Source organism: Protomyctophum bolini (assembly GCF_963924005.1).
Source record: "Protomyctophum bolini genome assembly, chromosome: 14".
Classification (NCBI taxonomy): Eukaryota; Metazoa; Chordata; class Actinopteri; order Myctophiformes; family Myctophidae; genus Protomyctophum; species Protomyctophum bolini.
The window spans coordinates 28,078,671-28,100,348 of NC_137875.1; the positions used below are offsets into that span (position 1 = coordinate 28,078,671).

The following is a 21,678-nucleotide window of genomic DNA, read 5'->3' on the forward strand; positions in this document are numbered from 1 at the left end:
CATTTCCTGTCAGCCTACTGTCTGTCCCTCTATAAAAAATAAAAAATAAAGGCGAAAGCCACAACAAAAATAAACATAAAAAAAAGGAGCATGGAGTAAAATCTTTTGTTAAGATAATACCCATATTATATGGTTTGTTTTCTGACTTTAGCGCTCAATTGATTCGTTTCCCTGGCACAAAAATATAGGTAGTGAAAAACAAAAACAAAACTACAAAACTACAAATAGTTATTTTAAACATCAGTATCGGATCGGCCCAGAATTTCCCAATCTGTGCATTGCTAATATGTCAGAATGTTTAGACAGGCAGAGTTGAAAATGCTTTGCTTGAGCACATTCAGTATCTCTACTAAAAGCAAATGCAGGAATATAGCATATTATGCCACATGCATGGCTCAAGGGAGCCATAGCTTCCAATGTCCCCATGTGCATTAGAAAAATAATTTAAGAAAATGCTCACATTGCAGCCTTTTGTGATATAGATATTGCCCTTTCATGTAAAATTGACACAAATTCAATACTACTTCCTGACTAATGAAAATGTGTATTCATTAGGCAATCTTTGTTTGAGCTTTTTTCTTTTTTTTAAGGCCAACATGTGTTGCTGTGATTTCCGCTGTGATTGCTGGGGAGGTGTTCATCACAAAACACCACAAAAGTACCTTGTAAAGCTTAATATCTAGCAAAAAAAGTAAGTAATCACACACTCGATTTGTTAAGCCACACAGCAGCAATACATAGTTTTAGCTGAGGTTTCAGAAAGGTCTTATGTAAAACGTTTAAAACATGAAAACATTTACCTCACCATTACCTGGGGCTTTTCCCCATCCCCTATGATTGGTTAGTACAGTAAAATGTGAAGTGTTATTTGAACTCTGACTTGTGAGGATCGAATTATACACTCAAAGTCAGAGGCAATTTGCTTTGCTCTATATTCTATAAGATTACTAGCAGAGCAAAAACACTTCAGTTCACAGACAAAAATAACCAAATCAGTTTGGTTTCAGTTTCAGGAACAGCAGACTGTAAAATCATGGGGTGTACATTTCATTTAACTGTAAGATAATACAAAATGTAACCATATTTGTACACTCTGTTACCAATGGATGAATTAACACTGAGGATTTTACTGTGTACCAGTTTGCCCTTCAGTTTGCCCTTGGTATTTCTTTGTGCCCACTGCCCACAAACCTACAGTATAGAAAAGGGCCACATAGACTGCACCAACTTTAAATGGTTAAAATATATTATGAGGTTTTTCCACTTCATCAAGAGATAATACAGCTAAGCCATACAGTAGCTGAGGTTTAGAGGCTTTTTGCTGTTTCTCCACAGTGTTACTGACTGAGGAGATGTCCTGTTCTGTCCATGCATGAAGACATAAGAGACCTCCGCTCCCCGGCGTCTGAGCCCAGTAGCTCCGATTTCCTGCCTGAAACTGAGACGAGACAAAACACACACACACGCAATGCATGGTATAAAGGCATACAGTGAACACAAGCAAATTCACTGTACTGTATACACATGCAGAGGTGGAGAATATGTTTTTGCCCATGTCATTGTCTGTGCGTGTGCACGGCGTGTGTGTCCATCTATCTGTGCATAGCTAATCTCAGACTGATCTCTGGTGGATCGATCAAAACTCGTCGAACTTTTCATGCACATGCAGTCCCAGTATAGGTCAAGGAAGAACAGGTTGCTTTTTGTGTTTGTCTATAACTCTTGGCCTGTAGGTCATACAATAAAAATGTCCCTGGGTTTCTTGGATCATGACACAACTCCCTGTAACACCCAAATAGAAAAGGTATACAGATGCTAAATAGTCTCTGGAAAGTACACTCACATTTTATTTTGAATTTCAAAAATCAGCAAAACTACGAGTTTTTGATTTTATTGGCTAAAATGATGATCACAGTGACTCAGTAATCAGAAATCAGTGACTACAACATGACGTAAATTACCATCCGCTCCCGACCGGATCATAAACCCGTAAAGGAATGCTTCCCAGGCTAGCTAACTAGTAGCCTATAGTGGGTGTCAGATGTTCTGTCTGAAGCAGTCAACCGAGTTGGATAACAATGGGCGATGGATTCATTAACTTTTGCAAGGTAAATGCATAATTATGACAACACTAAAACCTCCCCATTATGCAAGCAAATAGAATAAAATGATATAAATAGGCCTACATATTAAATAGTTTATTTCAATCGGCGATCGCTTGCTAGCGCGTGCACAAAAATGCCATTATCTCATGAATGAAAAATCCAATCAACCCCAGATTTGAATCACATGTTGAGGGGCCTCGATAGAGTGCTCCTCCAAAAGCACTTCTAACTTCTGACAAAAACACAAAACAATGGTGCCATGTCATACAAAAGATGTCCCTCTGCAGCTTCATCAAGTCTTGCCAGCTGCACCCTACATCTGATAAAACCCTAGGTACAGTAGGCCAGTGGCCTACTATCTGTGCTCCGAGGTGCACCCTTTTCTAATTTATCTTCCTCTGCCCTGAATAAGGCCATTATAGGAGGTAGTAGTGTTATAACCAGGTAGGCTGATACAGGAATTTCCCTATTAAAACTAGTCAAACAATCTCTGCCAGACATCTCCATGTGGTGACGAATATCCTACTGATGAAGTCTAATCACAGATCATCATCATCAGTGCAGGACACTACCTTTTGTCCACTACAAACATGGCTGCTTCAACCAAGTATAATTTCGCAAATATAATCTTATGAATAGAAATTAGAATAATAGGCAACACTATACTGGTGTGGTGTCTGTGGACAAGACAAACGTATTAACCACAGGTCATAGTTTAACAGAATTTAGCCAGATTGAGTAACAATTTGGAAGTAAAACAGTCTAACCTTAGCAATACTGGTGGCTGTAATGCTTATCTTCTCAGCCAGCCAATGTGTAAAGAAACCAGCCCAATGTTACCATTGCTGGGCTGATGACTGGTGTTAATTTCCCACTCTGATCATGTTAGTGATGGAGTCCTCCATACTGACAGGCCTGTGGTCTCCCTGTGAGTAATCACAGTGAGGCGGAGATTGAGTTAATGGGTCTCTGCTTTCATCATGACATTTCCAACAGGGGCAAAGGAAGTCTGACTGAGATCACTATCAGCATGGCTTATCACATCAGCGCGGGACTGAACAAGAGACATTGAGACAAAGTCGCAGAGAGAGAGAGAGCTAGAGACAGAGAGGGAGACAGAGACAGAATTTGGATGAGAAACAGAGAGAGACAAAGATGCTATCGCTGCAACAGTTAATGGAATGGAACTAATAGATTTAAAACCCTTTTTTTCTGGTGAAAGTTACCAGGAGTGCATGGGGTGTGAATCAGTGTGATATAAAAGAAATCTAAGTATAAGTGAAATGTAAGTGCATCATAAACAGACATTTAACATCCATGGGCTTATAGAGAAACAAAAACATGTTAGTTGCTCAACTTGCTCATCACTTCAGGGGAGGAAGAGCTAGTCCATTATTAAACACATTAGGGAGTCCGACTATTACTGACTATTGACTACAGTACTTGTGACAATCCAATGACTTGGCTGAAACAGTTAAACTAAAACAGTTAACTTATGACAAATCAATTAGGTTTATTTTTATATTACACACATGTAGGTGAGCAACAGACAGAGATAGAAAGATAATCTGGGTGAGAAATAGGAGAAAATGAAGGACAGACAGAGGCAGGAAAGGGAAGCATGAATTGGCAATCAAGTAATGGCAAGAGTCTCTGCATTTGCTTTGCTAGTTAATTCCTTATCAGGCAATGTTCCGTTTCACAACCCACCCCAGGTCAACAGACACAAAGACTGAAACTAGTGTACATGTAAACTAATACCTGCATCTATCTATCTCTCTCTCTCTCTCTCTCTCTCTCTCTCTCTCTCACACACACACACACACACACACACACACACACACACGTTGCTCGGAGTCATTCTCTTTTGATTTCTAAAGAGATTAGAGAAGGTTAAGAAATTAGCCTTGTATATGTGTGTGTGTGTGTGTGTGTGTGTGTGTGTGTGTGTGTGTGTGTGGTGAGAGAGAGACACGCTCAGCAGCACTGTTACTTATGACTGATCACTGATGACTTATCTTCCGAGGGTTAGACATTGACATAATGCATTGCTGTAGTAAAATAGACCATAGCCAGAATATATGTGTACTGTACATCACAGCACATGATGATTTCTCGTCGTCGCAAAGGCACATGTTGGGGACAAAGGTGACGTTGGGAACAATACACCGCTGATGAAGTGCTGTCTGGCTAGCGGCTGCCTGCTACACACACATTTAGTAGTATTGCTATTATTGGGCAGAGTGGACTGGGCTTGTAGCGTGTAGTCACAGCGGTAGTGTATACTCACAGTCACAGCAGGGATGGAAGGATGAGCTCTTCTTTCTCCTATCCGATATGTGGCTCAAACAGCAATTGTCTCCTCAATGCAACCAATTGAACCCAGCAGCTGGCTTTCCAACTTGGCGAGGCTAGCAGGCTCTCGCGAACACACACTCGTTTACACATAGACCCCCACACACACAAAGGCAAATTTGTGAAGAATTTCCAACCTTCAACCTTGGTTTACAAAAACGACACACACGCAGAGAACGCAAGCGGAGGGTTGCTGATAGTCCTGTCCTCCCCCTGTCAAGTTGTGAATTTGCACCATCTGGTAAAAAATATATAAATATCCACAGTTTTTTTTGTTTGTTTGATTTTTTTTGTTGGTCAAACGGGACAGTCTCTATGTTCTCAATCTCCGCTGTCCTTTGTTGAAAGCATCTGAACATAAACACAGCTCACTCGTTCTGGCCGCTGGAGGAGTGTACACTGGATACAACACACACACACACACACACGCACACACACACACGCACACACAGGCTGACGTCGCCGCAAAGGATTCTGGACGCTGGAGTCTCGATACGCAGCCATCGACCAGTGGCAGTGAACTACGCTCGGACGAGCGGTCGAGCGCACTCGCAAGCGCAGGCACACACGCACCCACACGCGCGCACGTTTACTTTATTTGAGCATTTCCATATTTTATCATTCTATGCCACGCCCACTAGGCTACGTCTCAGAGGCAAACGTTTAATACACTAACATATTTAAGTTTTGTAAACTGCTATGTGTGTGTGTGTATGAAATAAACAAACAAACGTTTACATTAGTGGCACTGCTGCTATTTTTACTTAAAGTAAAATAATTAAATAAAAAGTCTTTCCACCACTGCATGTGTGTCATGTGCAAGACACACATGCATTCACACATACAAAAATGTTTGATAAAAAAAAGCCAAAGGAAATGTATTATGTAACAATATGTTTTATTTGCATTGCTCACTGCTTTCACCCCAGAGTCAGCGCTGTGGTAAATCTGTGGAATTCATTCACAGAGTGGCGTTCTTTCATAACTTTGTGGGTTGAAAGATCAGAGCAGTGCATATTACTGTGCACATGCATTTACACTGCTTGCTGGTGAGAATGGAACCCATGCACGGTGACAGCTGTAATGATATGGTCTGTCCATTTAGCTATACAGACCTCTCTCTCTCTCCCTCTTGCTCCTCCCTCTCTCTCTCTCTAAAATTGATATCCAGCTTGCTTGTAAATTGTAACCTGTCCGTCTCATTCTTATTAATCACAACAGTGTGTGCGTGTGTACGTTTGTGTACGTGTGTGTGTGTGTGTGTGTGTGTGTGTGTGTGTGTGTGTGTGTGTGTGTGTGTGTGTGTGTACGTGTGTGTGTGTGTGTGTGTGTGTGTGTGTGTGTGTGTGTGTGTGTGTGTGTGTGTGTGTGTGTGTGTGTGTGTGTGTGTGTGTGAGTGTGAAAGAGAGATTAGGTTACCAGCTTGCCCACAGGTTAAAGTTAACTTTTTATTTAATATGCTCTTGGCTCCACTTGGATTTTCCACTCAATGTCATCAGGAAGAAGTCTCATCTCCCACTACATACATACACACACACACACCCGCACGCACGCACGCACACACACGCGCGCGCACACACACACACACACACACACACACACACACACACACACATACATACACACACACACACACACACACACACACACACACACACACACACACACACACACACACACACACACACACACACACACACACACACACACACACACACAGAGAGAGAGAAAGAGGATTCTTTTTGCACTGCTGTGATGTCGTAAATGAAACACTTTCGCTTGGTCATAAAACACTGGCCTGCTGACATACTGGAACGCTACAGTAGTTTGTGGTTCAGACTTACTGTGGATGTTTATGTTTTTCAGGACGCCTCACAGGTTATTGAATGAACGTCTTACTTTATCGTTGTGATAATACTCAGCGGTGGACAAAGGTATACTCAACCCCAGACCTTAAGTCAAACTATACTCCTGGTGACCTATGGTCAAATATGACTTGACTATACAAATGAGTAAAGGACAGTTACTCTGTCAAATGTGTACTTGAGTTGAAGTACTGCAGTGCTTGTTATTAAAAAGTCAGTGCATGGCATTGCTTAGAGTACCAATTAGAAAGTAGCATTAGTAAAAATAGCGATGAGCTTTTAGATTGGCAATTTTCACTATTTGAAATGGGGCTTGAGTGGTTAATTCATGATGTACTTTTTCCCTTACTAGAAATGTAGTGAAGACAAAAGTAGGCTACAATATTTGTCTTTGAAATTAGTGTAGTAACTCAAATAAATGTCCTTAAACCGGTAATTACTGTCCACCACTGGTTGCATGGGTGTGTGATCTGTGTATACAAACAACACATACCCATTACCCACATGCACACACAGAATAGTAGGTGACTAGGTGTGTGCACACAAGCACAAACCAATTTGCAAAGCATGCGCACACACACACACACACACACACACACACACACACACACACACACAACGCAACCCTTACCTAATCCTCACACACGCCACACATTTTATGTAATCTACACTTGAATCGAGGTTGTTCCCCCTGTTTATGTCGCTATGGTTACAACACCAACAGCTCTGCTGGATGTCTCCAGGGTTGGAAGTCGTAGACACGCCTTCCTTTGATTCCAGAGGCCAAAAACGCGCCAGCCCCTCCACTTCATGATGGATGTTTTGACAAAACGCTCCTCTTTCCAAGAGCCAATGGGCTGCACTTCTGTGTGAAGAGTCAGGAAATTATGACAAATGCAACTCAGGAGACATGTGGTCCAAGTGGTCAAATTACATTTCTCTGCAGCCATATTTTAGAGCGGTTCTTCAGGTACATGGCTACTCAAAGCACATGCCTGTGTGTGTGCGCATGTGAGTCATTGAATGAAATGTACAAATAAGTGTACGATTCTGTGAACCTGGATTTATATTGTAACTGCGTGCAGTGTTGGAAGGTAACTAGTACATTTACTCAAGTACTGTACTTAAGTACAATTCTCAAGTACTTGATCATTCATACTTCTACATGTCAGAGGCAAATAATGCACTACAATTATTTGAAAACTTTAGTTACTAATTATAATTACTTTTCAGAATTACATTCTTATTAACAAACAGACATTAACCACTTGAACCCTGTTTTACACTTTTGTTGTGACGTTTTTGAGCTTTCAGATTTTTGACAAATTCTCTAGAAATGTTGAAATATAATATAATTATATTTTGATGTCTCAAGCAGAATATATGCTTGGAACATATTCTGCATAATGAGCACCTTTACGTTTGGTAATTTAAGTATATTTTGATGCCAATATTGTGGTACATTTACTCAAGTAAATGTGAATACAGGACTTTTACTTGTAAAAGAGTATTTAAAAAATGTGTTGTTACTTTTACTTAAGTAAAAAAATCAGAATACTTTTTCCACCACTGACTGTGCTACCGTACCACTTTGTCATGTCTTTCTGTTACTATGTTTGAGGTTTGTGTGCAGTGAATGTGAGTGTGATTTGTCATCTGTGCCGAGCCTGGCTGTTTGGCAGAAAACGGATCTTGAACTTGAACTAGATGTACCCTGGAGAGCAGCTTCAATAACAACTTAATGGTAGGCCTACATCAAACCTGCTCTATTTGAAGTGTTTCAAAACAACGTTTTCTTCCAAAGAAATTGTGATCGTTCGTTGTTCAGTGTTTATCTTTATATTTCAGGCATTTAGGTGAAGTAGAGTCTACATTGCCTGCAGGAGCTTTTAGATATCTTTCTATTCATTGTTGCGGTGTGGTAGCCTGGCATTTTATTTTTTGCACTGGCAGATTTGTCTGGTTTCCAGGCTAGTGGTCTGGCACCATGACCCTGCAGGCATGCAGGTGTTGATCAATTCAGTGAACAGCATGACCCTGTACAAGTTCAATGACTTGCTAAGGGAGTACGTTGACTGGAATGGCTGTCGATAAGAAAATATACTGTGTTGTTGGTAACGGTTGTGTACACAGTAAAATCCTTAGCATTCATTTCACTCTGACATTTGCACACTCTCAGACTTAAAGTAAATCTCAGGAGTTTACATTGTAGTAAATGTTTTGTCAGAATTATAATTAGACTGCAATATGAAAACCTGCAATATCCCTGTGACAGGCACCGTTATACTTTAAAGCCATTGATACCTTGATCAATCATGCTAAGTGTCACACTTTTAAACTGGTCATACTGGCTATCAAATGTTGGAGTTGTGCCCCATGTGTCCTGCATTTGACCTGACCCCCTCAACCTCTACTCGTGACTTGATGAATTTGCTTGACGCAATGGGAAGGCCCGTTAATCTCACCAATCATCTGATCTGGTCTCTCCCCTTCGCCCATGTGATGTGAACAAGTGGACAGCATGAACTGTGTGGAATTGTGCTAAGGGCAGACTGTTCTAGGGAGAATTCTATCCTCCTGTTGTTGTTGTGCGATAACACCAAAACATAGCAACAGCTGGGTTCGCGCTCCTCCGGGTTGTGCGCAAGGCGCGTTGAGAGCGCAGAGAGGAGAGGCTAGAAACATGCGCTGCTCATGCTTAACCAAACATTAAATAACGTCCCAGGGTTGAGGGGGCCCGGGCCGAGTGCTGTTGTCATGCTGCCATGGTGATGGTAACCATGCACCGTGTAATGTTTACAGAATGTTTAGCATATCACAAACCGTGCTGCCGGGCACAACGGGACCGACTGCACCAGATGAATCACATGTGTGTTCAAAGTGTGTGTGTGTGTGTGTGTGTGTGTGTGTGTGTGTGTGTGTGTGTGTGTGTGTGTGTGTGTGTGTAGGCCTTAGTTGTGGACATAGCATATTTAACTGACAGGTGTTGAAAAAATGCTGATCATGTCTTGCGTAAATTAGGCAATTCAGTCTTCTGCAGGCAGACATTTGTATAGCTTTAAGTTAGCAAAAGCATTAGAATTTTAGAATATAAAATATCATTGCATATGCTGAGTCTAACGCAATGTTCCATTATAATTCTATAATTGGATTCATACAGTACATGGACTGTAGGCCTATACAAAGGCCTATATTTCTTGATAGACTGCACATGAATTCAGACACATTGCAGATATTTAAGATGAATATTTTGTATTTATGATTGGTTTCCCATATCCCCATGTTTCAGCCTTGTTGCTGTTGCTGCTATGACACCTGAATTGCCCTCCGGGGATCAATGAAGGTTAATTTTATTAACTTACATGCATGCATGCACGCAGCGCGAGCGAGCATACACACATTCAAAATAAACACACACTGCAAGCATCACTCATAAATCCCAAGTGGTTATTTGAAGACTTGTTTTTCGGCGTCTTCAGTGTTTCAGGTCAGGTGCCGTGAGTAAACATAGCCATGCTCCCTTACTTAGTGGCTGACTGTGCAGTGGCAGAGGAAGTACTCCCATTTCTTTGACTTGTAATGTACAAATACATGTTACAAGATGTAGAAGTTTACAACGCATCGCAGTGTGTGTCACATTGTGAGCTTGTAGAATGTAGATCATCAGTAGGCTACCAAACGTAAGTACGGTAGGCCTACTTGAGTAAATGTATTTAGTTACTTTAATTTACATAGCTGAGTGGCCTGTTTGAAATGTTAATAGTGTTTTTTAAATGAATACACACAACTCCTCAGTGTTAATTTGTCTGTGTGTAACTCTGAGAATAGACTAAATAAACACTGAGGCGATTACTGTACGTGTAGTCACTGTGTGGATATGGGAGAGTACACTGCAACTGCAAGCAGATTCAAGGTAGTTACCTGTTTGAAACAAGCTGGCAGCCATGTGTGATCTTTGGATGCACCCCAGATCTATGGACTTTTCTAATCTATAAGCCCTCTGACACAGACGCACGCACACGTGAACACACGCACATACACACACGTGCACGCACGCACGCACGCACGCACACACACACACACACACACACGTGCACTGCACATGTGCACCCCCCCCTACACACGTACATTTCACATTTACTTTATATACAGTAAAACATTTTATTTGCACCTCTCCGCAACCCCCTCCCCCCCCCCCCCCACACACACACACACACACACACACGTGTCGTTGCCCCCCCCCCCACCACACACACACACAACTTCTCCATTTGCTGTTGAGACAGCTACTCAACGCTGCGATGTCATCGTCGCCATGGTGATGAGCAATACAGTAGGGTTTGCAAGGATGTGAGCTAGCATGATGTCATTCAATAAATCTGTCTCTCATGCCCTTAGAGGATTTGCCTTTTTCCTTTTATTTTTTCATTCTTTATTCCTGGGTGTTTTTCATAATCACTGCTGTGTCCTGTGGGATTTTACGTGCACATGTCGAGCAAAACTCTGACGTTACGCAACACTTTTATTATTTGTCCAACAGTCATTAGACCGACAACCTATACCTCAAACCCTAACCTAACCATAACCGCAAGCACGGGAGCAGCGCATGTTCCATCTGTCTAACGAGTCTTCCTTAACAGTTTATGTGGCGAGCAAGTCTTTTTCTGCCAGTTTTCCTGTTTTGTGGACAAATTTTGTACAGTTACACTAGAAAATGACAGGGTATATAGAATCAGAGGGAATGACAGGTGACACAGATCATCTGATTAAATATCTGGTATGTGCACTGACTGGTTGAGCTACTGTACTGTAAAAGGAGGACAAAACAATTCACTACGAAGTCCAGAGTGTTCAACTCGGGACTTTACTGTGTATCTTTAAGAAACGAGGTAAAGAAACATTTCACCATGAGGGTTTATTGTTTCAAAAGACAATACAGTCATCAAAGCGTACAGTATGTGCTATCACAGTGCATACATTTTACAATACAGGTGTTTTAATATACAGATACAGTATATATGCTTTGACGTGCCCTTTGGGGGATTATGGACAAGGAGGTAGATTGGAGTTAAAGACTTCATCCCAGGAGATTGGGGAGATTGGGCACTAAACTTCCTGGTACAGTAACTTGTATTGAAGACTATTTTAATTCACAACATTTAATCATCTCACGCCAACAAGTTCATGGCAATGTCATGAATGCTGTCCAAAGGGTTCAACAGTACTATATTGTTTACCAGCCATTGTCCATCTTTTGAATCGAGAGTTATTTTTACCGGTGATTGTCCTTCTCTTTGCAATTATCCATTCATTCAGTTAATGCTAGCCTGCACTGTCCATACCTTATACATATACTGTATGACCAGAAATAAATAAATAAAGGCTTAGGCACAGAGCTGATTCCCTCGGTAAGAATCTATTTCCTACAGTTTGTCAGGCTAATGAAAAACCAAACAATCACCGATGTCCATTCTGGGCGGGAATCCCTTTTGGTGGTTTAAGCATTATGTTATGCTTTAGCTGTTGAAAAATAGCAGATCTACAAGCTCATAGCGCGGCACTCGGTCTGCTATTTTTTTAAAAATCATGAAAATGTTCAAGGCAAATCTTTGAATATAGGCCTATATTCTTTCAGAGTGAATTCTATATTTTTTATGGAGGGACAGACAGTAGGCTGACAGTTAGTGGGGAGAGAGATGGGGGAAGAGCCGTCGGGATAGGGAGTCGAACCCACGGCACACTGCCAGACTGGATTACCAGCCAAGGTGCCTAGTTTGAATATATATTGTTTCAGAGCGAACGTTTTTAACTAAAACCCTTGCTTCTGGGGGGTCCCTGGAACAACATATTTTCAGATGGGGTCGGCGGCCAAATGCAGATAATTCTAGGGGTCCTTGACATGAAATAGTTTGAGAACCACTGACATAGAAACAGGTTTTTCAGAAAACGGTCAGGATTTAGAAGGCATTTGTAGAAACGTCCTCAGGTCTAAATGGGTTAAAATGTGTGGCAATATCAACAAAGACAAATGTCCAAGCAATACAACATAAGTAATTTGTTGATTGATGCTCGATTATTATATTATAATAGAGCAAAATGCAGTTTAATCTTTTGTGAAAATATTGAAAATTACTGTACCATGGTGGCCAATTGTCTATAACATATATTATTATGGCTCTTGGACCAGCCATGAAAGAACTTTCAAAGTCTAGCTACTTCTTATTGACAACAATTAACCCCAAATAACATGTTTTATACAGTACAGTATGTGCGTAGTTCCCCATATACAATTGTCTGCAGTATGAAAAAACTAAAAGCTGCTTTTTTTCCCCTTCCAAATGCATGTACATCTTTAGAAATCCCAACTGGGACTGAATGGCACAATATGAAAGCTGGACAGATTAGTGATCTAAGGACTCTCAACATCTATAGTACTGTCTGTCTGTCAATCACTCCCATTAACAATAGAAGCCTGGAAAACTGACCATGTGTTGTCAGTTAAGAGAGCTGGGTGCCCTATATAGAACCATAGGCTATTTCATAATTAAAAAAATACAAAATAAAGACAAAAATAAATAAAGGCATCTTTCTCATAGAAAAGAATGATGCTGTAAGAGCGATATGAGCCATGTTGTTTCTCATGATGACGTCACTAGATGGCATGGTCAAGGCCAAAGTTGACCGGGTTACAGGGTATGCAGGTGTTGCTGATGCAGGCGAGGAGAGGATTTAGACTGTGTTTCATGAGAGCTGGTGGTCTGTATCCTGTGCATTTGGCTGTTTATTTATTTACGTATTTATTGTATGCTGAAGTGAAGTGACAGTTCGGCTGCAGATAATACATCTTTTGTTCATGAACTCCACAAACGGACGCGCTTTAGACGAGTCTGAACTTTCGGCCGTCGGCAACCAGTATTGCCTAAAGTATAGGACTTTGGCATTACTTTGGCTATATTGAATCTTTCAACTTTAATGTATTTTTGTATGAGAATTAAGGCCTTGTATTTATTTTCTATGTTATAAACATATCAATCTCGAACAACAATGTTCCATGATATGCTGAAGCTACAGCACAGGCCCATTTATACAGTACTGAACAGTACTGTACACACAATCACAATGTATATGTTTAGAATGCAATCGCCATTGCTCATGGACTTAGTTTGTCAGCCTGCATCTTCTGGGTTAAATGATCATACTGTTCACCTCACCAGAACTATAGCTATTGAATGAATTCTGCGTTACTATCCAGTGTAAAACTAGCATTTGGACATCTTGAAGAGCGTGATAACATTTTTAATCTGTCCCTAGAATCTACCCAGCTGGCTTCCCGCTCTGTCCAGCACAGTGGGGGGTACAAATGGGGAGTCCAGAGGAATAACAAGCTTATAATCTTAACAAGCAATACAAGAGCAGAAGAACTGAAACATTTGACACATGACAAAATAAAAGACCCCACATCAATGAAGTCAACAACCCCTTACCCCTCTCCCTCAGCACCCACAGGAGATATAGGCACAGGCACACACATCACCCGTTACAGAGAATAACATCACTACAACCAGAAGCAACAAGCTACTCCGCAAGCTAATACAGTTTGGTATACAGCACCTGGTAACCAATCGTGACACGGTTACCACTTCCTGCAAAGGAGTAAACAGGAGGTACAAATAAAGTACAGATTATGGTTACATCTCAATTCTCAAGTCTCTAATTAGATATTTCCTCACTTCTCGATCCTTCAAACAATTAAGGGTGGAGGAGCGAAGAGGGATCTCTGAGATGCTATGAGCGTGGGTACGCAAGAGCAGCTTAAGAGCAGTCTATACTTTCAGCGGAACGCCATTATGTGAATTACTCCGCCCCTACAACAGGCAAATTTAAATGAAATGGCAGAGAAACAGTATAAGCAAGTGCTCGTTATTTTAGGCTTTTTGATATACAGTATAGTATAACAATGAATGTTCAAAACGGAATTATGAATGCAGGGTGCGGGCCGGGGACTACTGTTTGTGTATAACAGTAATGACAGACACTGGCGGCAGATACAGCTGTGTAATCAGAAATGGACGTCGACGCCTCATTTCTCTAAAAACATATTTCCTTGTTTCCTCTCTCGCACGGAAAGAAAAGTGAGGGGAAAGGGGATGCAATTTAAAATACGTGGGATGCAACCGACAACAAGCAGGCAGCTATAAGTAGGAGTCCAGAGAAACAAGAGATCTGGCTGGGTGGAGTACTGAGGCACGAAACACCTTGGGAGGATTTTCTGACAGTCAACTTGTTAATTCATACAAACTGTAGTGTTGTGCTGAGGTCTGACAGCACTGTACACTCTCCTCATTATCTTCCTTCTAGGCAGCAGGCAACAGGGAAATGCGGAAGAGTGTCAAAAAAGTCATATCTTTTCTTACCGACGAGCATTCTTCTTCCTGCGTTTATATACGAAAACGCTAAACTTTGTAACTCTTGCATATAATTCACAACTACATAACATTATTTCATTTACATTACAGCTTTCTACAAATCAAATATATACGGTAATGTAGAATAGATGATAATCCAGGGACCACCAATGAACCCATACTGGCAAAGTTCTGAATTGTTCTTCTTTACAGGCTATTGGAACTAAAAGTGACCCCTGAGTTTGGTGCACAGCCTATTCAGGAGAGGGTCAAAGCTTTCAACACGCTGCAGATAGAAATGCTACACGGCTCAGGTGCTATTCTTGGTGTCGATTCTGTCTCATGCACTTCTACATGCAGTGTTTTGAAAGTTTCTCTGGCAAGAATAGGCCAACGCAACTGTCGCAGGGTCAGGCAGCTGGTGTGTGTGTGTGTGTGTGTGTGTGTGTGTGTGTGTGCACATCTTATCATTCAGCAGAGACTGAGATGCATCAGTCCATCAGGGTACAGGGATCTTCCTCCACACCAATTACATCCAGAGATGACAGCAAGGCGCAGGGCAAAATGTGAAGCCTGGGCCTCGCCCTGGTAGCCTTGGCCCCGGTTCGAGGAGCGGTCTCTGGTGCGAGACTATCACGTTCTCAGCTTGAGGATGACAGTGGCCAGGACGAGGAAGAAGGTGTTCCATCCCAGTGTGACGGCGAAGCCTCGCCACACCATCATCCGCGTCAGACCCCAACCTGTGGGAGAGAAGGGACATCAATTCTCACTGCACTTACTGGAGGCCTATAGAGCACCGCAGTCCCGCCCCCTCTCAGAAAAACGAGTGGCCCAGAAAATGAAACCCCAATGCATTCTCCCATCGGCACTTCTAATATAATTTATTTAAAGACGGTTACGCCGCGGACAAAGCCAACTCGGATCGTGACAAATCATGACAATGAACACAATGTTTTGAGCCGATCAAATAATTTACAAGACGAAAAACAAAACAAATAGTGTTGTCTCCTGACTTTCTTTTCTTCTTTCTAATGATTTGATCGTCCCAAAACATTGTGTTCATTGTCATGATTTGTCACGATCCGACTTGGCTTTGTCCGCGGCGTAACCGTCTATAAATAAATTATATTAGAAGTGCCGATGGGAGAATGCATTGGGGTTTCATTTCCTGGGCCACTCGTTGGGGGCGGGACTGAGGCGCTCTATACTGCCCTACTATACTGCCCTACTATACTGCCCTACAAAGCCAAACCAAATAACTACATTATTTTTTAACATACATCACAGCTGTCACCCGATCCTGCAGGTTTACACTCTATAACATACGACGAATTAGACCGTTCCTCACCCAGGAGTCAGCCCAGCTCCTAATCCAGACAACAGTCTTGTCAAAACTTGACTATTGTAACTCCCTCCTTACTGGCCTACCGGCATGTGCACTTAAGCCTCTCCAACTGATGCAAAATGCTGCAGCTCGCTTGGTCTTCAACCAGCCAAAATTCTCACATGTCTCCCCCCTTCTCCGCTCCCTCCATTGGCTCCCGGTTGCTGCCCGCACAGAATACAAAACTCTGATGCTGACATTCAAAGCAACCAAAGGTATGGCTCTCCCATATCTTGCAAGTATGATGGAACCCTACAAACCCTCCCGCGCACTCAGATCAGCCAACGCAGGGAAACTGGAAGTACCTTCACTAAAAACACAGGGACAACGCTCCACACGTCCCAAACTCTTCTCCCTTTTGGCTCCAAAACTATGGAATGCACTTCCCATCACAATCTTCTGTCGTAGTCTGAAAACCCACCTTTTCAGACTCCATCATGGCCCGTAGCACTTATGTAGACTTAGATAGCATTTTATACAGACTTATAGCATGTTACGTAGACAGCACTAGAATAGCATTTTATGTAGTCATCATAGCACTTTATAGTATAGTATGTATAGTTTAATTATATAGATATTTCACTGTTACGTTCTTAGCTTAATGTTTCATGATAACTACTTCTTATGTATGTGATGTATTGCCATGCTTTTTTTCTTTCTTATTGTAAATCGCTCTGGATTAAGAGCGTCTGCTAAATGCCTAAATTGTAAATTGTTATCCCAATGGTCAAATTAGTCTTCGTGATTTTGGGGGATAAACAGTTAGCTCAAGAACATCTATCTATAAATGCGCCCGCTGCCTAATCTCTGTATGTCTGTAATCTGTAATCCACATAACTCGAGAACAGGGAGTGCAGTGCCTGGTGTCGAGTCCGTCTGACCCACGGTGGTTCAGAAGCAGCACAAAAGTCTCTGCCCGGGCTCTGGACAGGGCCCCTGTCAAGACAGATCTCCATATATGGAGTTGGCCTGTTCTGACATCACACCTGAGCACCCCCCAATGATGCGCGACCTCGCCCTTTGTTTTTGCCTTTATTGATAGGTAGACAGTAGTGTGACAGGAAATGGGGAGAGAGATAAGGGGTGACACGCAGAAAAGGTCGTCGGGATAGGGACTCGAACCCACGACACGCTATCAGGCTGGATTACCAGCCTAGGTGCCCGGACCGCTAGGCCGGCTCGGGCCACACTTTTAATCCCAGTGACTTTTAGTCCCATTATTGGCCAATTTCCTAAAGAAAACCTACGTTTTCTGATAAACTTCATTTTCTTTTTAATTATGTTATTACATAATATTATGTTATTATATTCTAACAACTAACATGACACAGATGCTGTCCTAGATTGAAAGGTGCATATAGGTTTAATGGGTCTAAATTAGGATGGATCTTTCTTGACTTTATGGTCAATGCAAAATTAGGTCCCAGTGTGAAACAGGTTTGTTTGTTGTGCCAGGCTCTGGATTGTTTTGATAAATGACCTACTTTCAACCTTGCAGTTGAATATGGACACTGCCAACAGCTACATCTGTTTCACCTTCTGTTGTACTGCTGGCTGTATGAGGTCCTCAGCAGGAAATATACCTGCCATGATTTCATGTTTGACACTGTGTCAAGTGACATGGGAGGAGGCTTAAGGATGCTGTCAGCCCTTATTATCATGAAGAAATGATGAGACAGAGATAGAGAGAGCAAGGAAGGGAGGGAGATAACAGAGAAAGTGGATAGAGAAAGGTAACATTACAACTGATGGTAGACAAAGAGATGGTGTGTGAGAGAGAGAGAGAGAGAGAGAGAGAGAGAGAGAGAGAGAGAGAGAGAGAGGGGAAGGAAGGAAGGAAGGAAGGAAGAGAGATTAAGAGACAAAGGAGAAAGAATGGGAGGTGGCAAGAGAAACCAGTATCTCTCCATCCAGTCCACTGAGCTGATCTTCAGTGTATCTGGGGCTTCTGAATGATTTAGAGCTGCTTTGACAAAAGGCCACCCAGAGTCTAGAGTGTGTGTGTGTGTGTGTGTGCACACGTGCGTTATTTTATTGCATCACTGTGTGCTGGTACATTTTCCAGTACATGTTTGTATACAGTACATATACATACTGTGTGTGTATGTGGGCACAGTCCCCTGTGTAAATGTTTGTGTGTGTGGATCATGTGAGCAAAGCACATGGTGGCTGGCGTACCGACAGGATATAGTTTCTCATATTGTGTAACCGAGGGTTGTGTAACGTGTGAATGTGTTTTGCTGTGTGTGTGTGTGTGTGTGTGTGTGTGTGTGTGTGTGTTACCTCGGTACATGATACAGCGCAGGGCTTCAGAGGCGTAGGTCTGAGGGAGAGCCAGGCTGAGGTAACGGAGAGGATAAGGGATACACTCCACAGGCCAGATAATACCTAGAGGGGGCAGGGAGAAAGATGGCTGGCTTGTCTTGACTGATATTCTTTATCAAAAGGACCATACCAGTGGTATTGTTATTTTTTATTTTTGCCCTTTGGCTAACACTAACAGTATATTTTACATTACTGGTTACAACATCCCCATACACATTAGTTTTAATTCAAACTTTCAGGTCAATTCAGGTCAATACATATTACGTATTGTATTACTTACTGTATCATAGTAAGTTCGTTTTCGAATTTCTGCGCTACAGTAATGAGGTATATCGATCAGAGAGCAGGTTGATGGTGCGATATTGACATTCTTTTGCTGATATCCGATATTCTGATATTGTCCAACTCCTACTTTCCGATACCGATATCAACCAATACCGATATATGCAGGCTTTTTCACCAAAAGTCAACTAATTGTCAGCTAACAAGATCACATGTTGGCCAATTTGACAGTGCAGAAGCATATTTGCCATGATGCCTATATCATTACGAGCACCAACAAGTGTCAGCTGAACCCACACACCTGTCCTCTGCAAATGCTCTTCAAAAGCTATTGAAATTACTGTGATTATGGTAAGCTCATATTTCATATCACAAACACACAGTAAGAACTCCTGTAACTTATTTAAAACATTGTTATGTATTTATCGGACGATAAGATCTGGAGGCTGATAATATCAGACATCCCTACCAAAAATACTTAGCGGAAACCCTGGTATAGTCATAGTATAACATTTAGTTGTACCACTAATGATGAGGTTGGGGTAGAAGATGCCCAGTGCTGCCTGGTTGGCGTTCTGCTCATCATCGATGGCAGCAGAGATGACCAGGCCAAAGGAGATCCCCGTTACTCCTTGCAGCACAATCAAAGCTATCACCAGCACTATGGAGCCTTCGTTGGGAATCTACAGGGAGGAAGAGAAAGGCCAGGGAATAGAGGTGGGATAGGAGAAATAAAGGAAGTATGGTAAATGGACAGCATTTACAGTATATAGTGCTTTTTTCATCTTTAACTTCTCCAACCAGTCAATTTAAAATGTACTGTACTTCACGGTCACTCGTTAGTCGTTACAGGTAATCATTGTGCGGTACACATTTGCACACTGAGGCGACCATGCGTGCTCTTCGGGAGGGGGTTTAGTGTCATGCTCAAGGATACAGTGATACTTTGACACGCAGCCAGGAGGAGCTGGGGATGGAACAGGGAACCTTCCGGCTCTGAGGTGGCTACTCTACCTCCTGAGCCACTGTCACCCATTGAGGGAGAGATAACGGTATGAAGAAAGGTGTAAAAAGTTTTAAGGGAACAAGAGAATGAAAGACAGAAGTAGAGAAGACAGGAGTAAAGAGGAGGAAGAGAGTAAGAGGCAGGAGAGATAATTTATCATCATTTAATGCCAGTAAATCACTGCGGTACACTTTAAAAGTGAGAGAAAAAAGTATTCACAGATCTTCCGCCAAAAACACCACAGGAAATGAAAAGCCCTCCTCACATGTGTCGATAATCTCTACAGATAGTGAGAGGTGAATTGAGGTCATGACGACTCATAGGAACACTCTGCACAATTTATTTACACAGTCAAATCCATTGAGTTAAATAAATATTCAGTTTTTTAGTTTTTGCATTCTTCAGGTAAACCAGTGAAAGCGTTTGTAAGTGTCGCTGAGTGGATTTGTGAGTGTTTGTATTTGAGTAGGTTCTGGTTTGTGTGCATGTCTGAGTGTCTGTGGTGTGTGTGTGTGTGTGTGTGTGTATGTGTGTGTGTGTAAGAGGCACTATCCGTCTCCCTTGACAACGTGCAAAAATAGAGCGGCACTGGGAGGCCACATGACCACTTGGTTGCCACAGCAATCATGGGCTGTTGTCGTGGCGATCCCAGAGTGATCCTTGGATACGGGAGACTCAGGAAGTGATTTATGGTACAAGGTCTCTTTGGACTTCAGCACCTTAATTAACTCACACCTACCTCTACCTCTCGCACGCACGCACGCACACACACACACACACACACACACACACACACACACACACACACACACACAAGTTTCTGCTACTGTTTGCATATATACAGTACGTGTCTATTGGTAATCAATACAGTTGAACGTATACCAGTGTTTTCCACCTGCAGATTGTAACCCTGACCCCAATGACCTCTAATTAAGCATTTTAAGACGTCACTGACACCACAAGCGTGCTTGGGAGACAAGGTACCATAGTGCAGTGGTGTTCAATCATGTGCTGAGTTTCTAGTAACTAGTCACGTTCTTTAACTATAGTTCCTTCTTCTGTTGTTGAAGGTGTGCCAGTTAACAAAAAGTAGGACTTGTGTTTTGACCTGAGGTCCTCCACATTACACATGACATTACAGGTGTGGCGGTTGTAGAAGTCATGTCTCCATCTATACATGTACCCTTCATGTCTCCATCTATACATGTACCCTTCATGTCTCCATCTATACATGTACCCTTGTTGTAGAAGTCATGTCTCCATCTATACATGTACCCTTGTTGTAGAAGTCATGTCTCCATCTATACATGTACCCTTGGTTGTAGAATAATTGTAAATAATTGTAAAAACAAGAATCAGCCAAAATTAACTAATCACCCTATATGGGCAATGGGCATGGTTAAGAATATTAGGACCACAATAGAAAATGTGTGTGTGTGTGTGTGTGTGTGTGTGTGTGTGTGTGTGTGTGTGTGTGTGTGTGTGTGTGTGTGTGTGTGTGTGTGTGTGTGTGAGAGAGTGCGTGCGTGCGTGACACCTTGAAGACGAGAAGGATGAAGAGGAGCAGCAGAATTATCTGCACGCTGATGACAAACAGCTGAGAGAAGAGGTGAGCCAACATCGTCTCCATAGAACTCACACCTGACACACACACACACACACACACACACACACACACACACACACGCGTCGCACGCAGGAAGAAAAGAGATGTAGGGTAAACAGAGAGAGGGCAAGTTATATAGAACACACAGGGGAGAGAGAGGGGGAGAGAGATAATATAAAATAAATTGAGAGAATATAATTCCAGATCATTGCATCAAATAGAGAAACTGTACAGCGGCGTACACTGCAGACACTCATCGCCTTCATCGGTAATACCAAAGTAGAGTATCTGAGTATTTCATGAACAATTAAGAGTTGTGGTGCTGTGGTCCTAGCACTCCCCCTA

General features: G+C 42.1%; 2 protein-coding genes across 2 annotated transcripts in view; both read right to left on the reverse strand.

The window, feature by feature from the left end:
- Positions 1–4,857, reverse strand: part of LOC308327878 (E3 ubiquitin-protein ligase pellino homolog 1) — a 55,379-nt gene extending 50,522 nt beyond the window's left edge. The window contains exon 1 of the mRNA XM_080781484.1: positions 4,396–4,857. The gene's annotated coding sequence lies outside the window, so the exon portion shown is untranslated. The remainder of the gene's footprint in view (positions 1–4,395) is intronic.
- Positions 4,858–11,268: 6,411 nt separating this feature from the next.
- The window catches only part of abch1 (ATP-binding cassette, sub-family H, member 1), a 36,030-nt gene continuing 25,620 nt past the window's right edge, over positions 11,269–21,678 (reverse strand). The window contains exons 17-20 of the mRNA XM_080781550.1: positions 21,265–21,368; positions 19,245–19,404; positions 18,398–18,502; positions 11,269–15,470 (exon numbers count right to left, since the gene is read on the reverse strand). Coding sequence (XP_080637676.1) covers positions 15,364–15,470; positions 18,398–18,502; positions 19,245–19,404; positions 21,265–21,368 — 476 coding nt within the window. The 3' untranslated portion in view covers positions 11,269–15,363. The remainder of the gene's footprint in view (positions 15,471–18,397; positions 18,503–19,244; positions 19,405–21,264; positions 21,369–21,678) is intronic.